This window comes from Orbicella franksi, chromosome 15, assembly GCF_964199315.1.
Source record: "Orbicella franksi chromosome 15, jaOrbFran1.1, whole genome shotgun sequence".
In the NCBI taxonomy this organism is placed as follows: Eukaryota; Metazoa; Cnidaria; class Anthozoa; order Scleractinia; family Merulinidae; genus Orbicella; species Orbicella franksi.
Window position 1 is genome coordinate 13,082,024 of NC_138159.1, and position 5,186 is coordinate 13,087,209.

A 5,186-nucleotide genomic window follows, 5' to 3' on the forward strand; every position below is an offset into this window, starting at 1 on the left:
CCATAGAGGATTGGTTAAGTGTATCTCTAAAACTGCCACTATATTGTAAGTTATCAGTGAAATCAATAAAATAAACAAGTGTTAAAATCATTTCCCGGAGTACTGTAGAAACGTTCTTTATCAGGGATGTCGTGGGTGTTGCATTGCAAATGAAAAAACATATATATTTATACTAACTTAAACAACAACAACAAAAAAAAACATTTTCCATTATTTTATCTACACAACGTTTCAAAAATTGCTTTCATCGGATTGCTGGAAACGAATATTTTACTCGAGAGTGGCTATCCGCGTTACATTCCAACGGCGGATTTTGGGCAAAATATATGAGAAACACAGGTCAAGGCGGGCGACTTGAAATCATTTGTCCAGAGATGTTTTTTGATAGCCTAACAGGTGGGTGTATATTTAACCCGTAGAAAGTGTTTTTATGGTATTTAAAGTTATAGCCCATAGAAAAATATGGCGATGTTTTTATGCAATAATTCTCTTGCGACACACTGTAAAATTTTGCGTGTCAGTTTGATCTCTTTTCGGGCTCAAAACCAACTTTGATTTATTTTATTTTTCGCTCAGTCATACCACGAAGACCTAAACTGAATATAAAATCCATTGAAAGATTCTCAAGTAGCTGTTCTGCGGAGCGCGAAGGAATGAAATATTTGGAAAATTCAGCAAAACCGGAAGTAGATTTTGAGCCCAATCGGGTCGAAATCGTTTTTGGCGTATTTCTACCAAAGAAAGCTGTATTAGCAGAAACTAACTACGGTCCGTTTCTATTCTTACTAGGACCTATCTATGGACAAAATACAAGCGAAATCATTTTTTTGACTTGTGCCATTAATAGGCGATTTAGGTCCATTTTTATAGGCATTTAATTCATAGGTATTAAGAATTTTTAAATTATTATGAATTAGGCATTACGTTTTACTTTTTATTTTAGTCACACGTGGTGTTTTACGATTTTCCAATGTATACCATGTTAATGTAAATAATGCACGAGCAGGGATTGGGAAGGCGAAACAGGCAAATGAGCCTATGCCCCGTGGCATTGGAGAGTTATGGGCCGTTTATAAGAAAAGTTTGAACCATTAGGGTAGATAAATGGGCCATAAAAAAATCTTCTCGCGTATTTATTTGTCATTACACTGAAAATTTCATAACTGAAAATATTTTCCACAAAATAGTGTATATTTTATAGCTGTTTCGTAGCTAGGGGGCATCGCAAGCCCGGTAAGTACTTTCATAATGCGTCATTTCGTAGCTCTATTCGCCATATGCACATGGCGCATGGCCTTCCCAATCCCTGCACTAGGATTAGCGAATCAGAGTGTGCATTATATCGGCTTAAAACACAAGCCAATTATATAATAAATGTATGTAAATGATATTGTTATGACAGAGAAATGGACAGGCCAAGAACTTTTCCTTCTTTTGTAAATATATTACTTTCTCTCAGCCCTGTCAAATTGTCTCAGGAACCTTCATTTTTGATAGCTCATTATTTTCCACTGTACCTAGCACAAGAGCACCAAATCCTAACTGATAACTAACATGCGTGTATCTCTGGCCTTTGCTGTGTACTACATGTATATTCTGTTATCCTGCCTTAACTACTAGAAACAATTTTGACAGAGCTGTTTCAACAGTTTCACCTAAATTGATTTCCAGTACTAGCGCTACACGTCGCAGTGTTATTGAATATGAACTTTATAGAGGGTTTTAATTTTTTTTTTATTTTTTTATTGTTACTTAAGACAACAAAATATACATGTGTATGCATAACCTGATGTTGGTGTTGGTTGTGAATCGTAGTTCATATTAGTCATCCTATTGCAGTTCAGGGGAAAAAGTTCAGAAAGTTTAGAACATCTCTTCCCCCCAGCACACCTGCTGTTTGCGGGTGCAATAATTGAGACGTTATATATATACGAAGAGAACTGTAAAGTTATAAACTTAACATTAAAATCTAACATTTGAATGCCTCCTGTGCTAAAATTAGTCACAATTTAATTGTTATCACTCCTCGTGAATTCTTAGAGATTCCAGAGGCAAATATAAATATCTAAAACACTACGAAGAACAGTTGAAAAACAACACAGAAATTTTACAGAAAAACAACACCCACCTACAAAATCTCTTAAAGGAAAGGTAAATGCGATATGATGGGATGCGTTGTGGTGTGATGGTAGGTAATTTGATGTAATCTGATGTAATATAATGTGATATGATTTTTCCAAGCCACCCCCCAGGGGAGGGGATTACTTTCTATCAATAAGGTACTGGGGATGTGCCGCTGGCCTAGATAGCACTTACATCACTGGAATGACTATAATGGGGTCCCAACAGACGAGCTAAAACTGGGTCGCACATTTCAACACGACCACCTCGTTGGAAATCGAGGAAATGTTTTGAATATTTTCCGATAGAAAATGTACCAGAGCGTTTGAAGGTGAAGAGTGCGATCTTCTACGTATGACGAATCTGTCAATTACTAAGGTAGATTCATAAACAATTAACAGAAAATTATTAAGTTGAGATCGCAAAGTTTACATTTGCAAAAATGTGACTAAGATGGGGTCTGTATATAACTGGCCACAGAATGGACGATAATGAACACGGGGTCTCTGGGAGACCAGCGGCACATACCCAGCCAAGGTGAACGGCATTCAAACTGCTCTCTAAGAATTGCAAGCTGGTTCTTACAACACTTTTGTTGGGCAGCTTAGGTCATTTCTTTCGGATACACTTCTCCAAAAGTTAATGATTATCTCAGTACCATTGTTATCAGACGATGATGAAAAGAGTCCGTTTTAGTAATGACTGTTAACCGTACAAAGTAAGATAAGAATGTAACGCACGAATTTCAACTTTTAAGTGATAGTTCTTGTTCAAAAGACCAAAAACTATTATGAGTTTTGAGAAAAAAAAACATTTTGTAATGTGAAGATACCGTTTGGTTTATTTAGACATTGTAAACTAAAAGACTGCAGTGTGTAAGCCATGTTCTTGTTCAATTATATTTGCCAGCTTGGACATCGCCACCCAAAGGGCGGAGGAGAATGAGACATTAAAGCAAAAAGTAAAAGAATGTGAGCGCCAGCTACAGGGGAGAGTTAGCATCAGTCCAAAATACTCGAGAGACGAGGAAAGGTACATATATGGGTGATATTGGTCTTGTCTTTGTTAACCCTATTTAACTTATCAAACTCCTTGTACGATGACGTTTCGCCGGTGACCGTCAGGTCGCACAGTATAGTCGGACATACGAACAATAATTGTTTTTTATTTATCATATTGTTGTTGTGGTGCCGCGGCTAACTGTACTTGGTAAAGTAATTTATTTTATACTCTAAATTATTTGCTTCGTTCTGCTTACCATGTCAAGCTTTACGTATCAGCAACAAATGGTGAAAGCAAAACTAGAGGAGAAACGTAGAGAGCTTGACAAGTTTAAAGAAAGGTAATAAGGGTCGGTAAGCCCTTTGTCTAATCTAAAACATTTTAAGAGCGATGGCCATTTTTTTAAAACTATTTAATGCAGCCACTGCTGAAAAAACACTTTGTTATTAAAAATTCTAGTTGTCTAAAGTACTATTTAATAAATAATTATTTGGAAAATGTTATTTAATCAAAAGCAAAAAACATTTATTTAGAGCCTACTCGTAGCTTACACTTTTTCTTAAAAGAGATACTGAGACTGTATGCATTTCTCACAGGCATGCCGATTTCTCAGAAAGAAGAGTGAGATCTGATCAGAGACGAACAGAAAACACACTATGCACAAACAGGCAGTCCCAGCTGGAGAGTGAATACGTCATTGAATTTAACGACGGTACACGTGTTGATGCTATTGACATTCTAACAACTAGAGGTGGTCGTTATCGGGGTAGCAAAATCAGCTCAATGGAGTATCTTAAGTGTTACAGACTCGCTTGCTTTACTTTAGGGGTAATGTTCTTGAAATTTAATATGTATCAAGTGTAATTTATTTCTTGATATAATGTGAAAAAGATTAGTTGAGCTTTTTCTTCACGTTCCCAGTTCTATGATGACGAATGCACTGGTTTATTGGGCTGAAGTTCAACTTCTGCATTTCATGGTTTTTCCTCAAAGTGTGATCTGAACAGAAATAATATCTAGCATCTATAATAACCTTTCTTTTACAGAAAAAACAGTATAAAAATGCATTTGTTCTCAGATAAACGACTTCTGAAATGAAATCATCGATCTTCGGCAGATGAAGGCATTACCATTCCTCACAGCGAATTAATACAGGATAACGCCGTCTTTTAGCATTTCCTTGATATATCTCATCACTTGGAAAAGAGAAGATTATCTCGCTTTAATCTGGAAAGAACCGATTCGAAATTGTTGAAAAGAAGACTAGAACCGCCGGGAGCTGAATTCTCAACGCAAAATCTCAAGCGGGGCAGTGCTAGAAAGGGAGTGTTCAATAGAGGCAGAACACAAGTAAAAACCTTCGTCGACCCGAGCAGGATCAAATTCGAAAAGGGCGGCTTACCAGGTTCGATAAGGGTGACGGTCAAGCGAAAATAAGAGCTTAAACTCTACTTCAACTTAAAATACAACAAATACGCGGGGAAAAACAGGCTACAGTCCAAGGTCCACCAAATTTGGCCATGACACTCCCACCTTCCCACCCAACCTCTTTCCCATTGCCTTTCCCTTACTTAGGGGCAAGACGGGGCGAGGCGGGGCAAGGTGAGGCGCGGCGGGGTGGTTTTAACTTTGTGAGAATGAGACACGATTAGGAAATATGCCCTAAGTTTGGACATGAAAGATGTCACCAACAATGGAAGCCGAAATCCTCAGTTTAAAATTTCCTGATTCAGATTGCTCATGATGTCGTTTTGGCTGTGAAGGAGTCTTTCGCAGAATTTACCTGTACTGTAATGGAAATGTTAGTGAATGACAATAAATGAATGAAAATAAAAATTGGGGTGTGCCCGGGGCATTCACTTTTACTATCAGTCCTCTAAACATTAAGCACAATTCATTGAATAGATTATAATTTTGTTAACGACGGGAGCTTTCACAGGATTATTTTTCATACCATTAAAGTCAAGTCAAAGCATGATATTAAGCGATTGAAATCATACCTTCTTCGTCATTTTTTCAGCCTTCATGTTTTTTGCGAGCATGCAACTTGAACCCAGTCTTCT

The 5,186-nt window shown here is 37.3% G+C and overlaps 1 protein-coding gene across 1 annotated transcript; it reads left to right on the forward strand.

The window, feature by feature from the left end:
* Window positions 1-2,032: 2,032 nt before the first annotated feature.
* On the forward strand, window positions 2,033-3,987 carry LOC145470056 (uncharacterized; the record flags this gene model as incomplete). The annotated part of the gene is made up of 4 exons (XM_081453886.1): window positions 2,033-2,151; window positions 3,031-3,153; window positions 3,389-3,463; window positions 3,720-3,987. Coding segments are annotated over 4 exons (585 nt in total), but the record flags the coding sequence as incomplete, so codon positions are not given.
* Window positions 3,988-5,186: the final 1,199 nt, after the last annotated feature.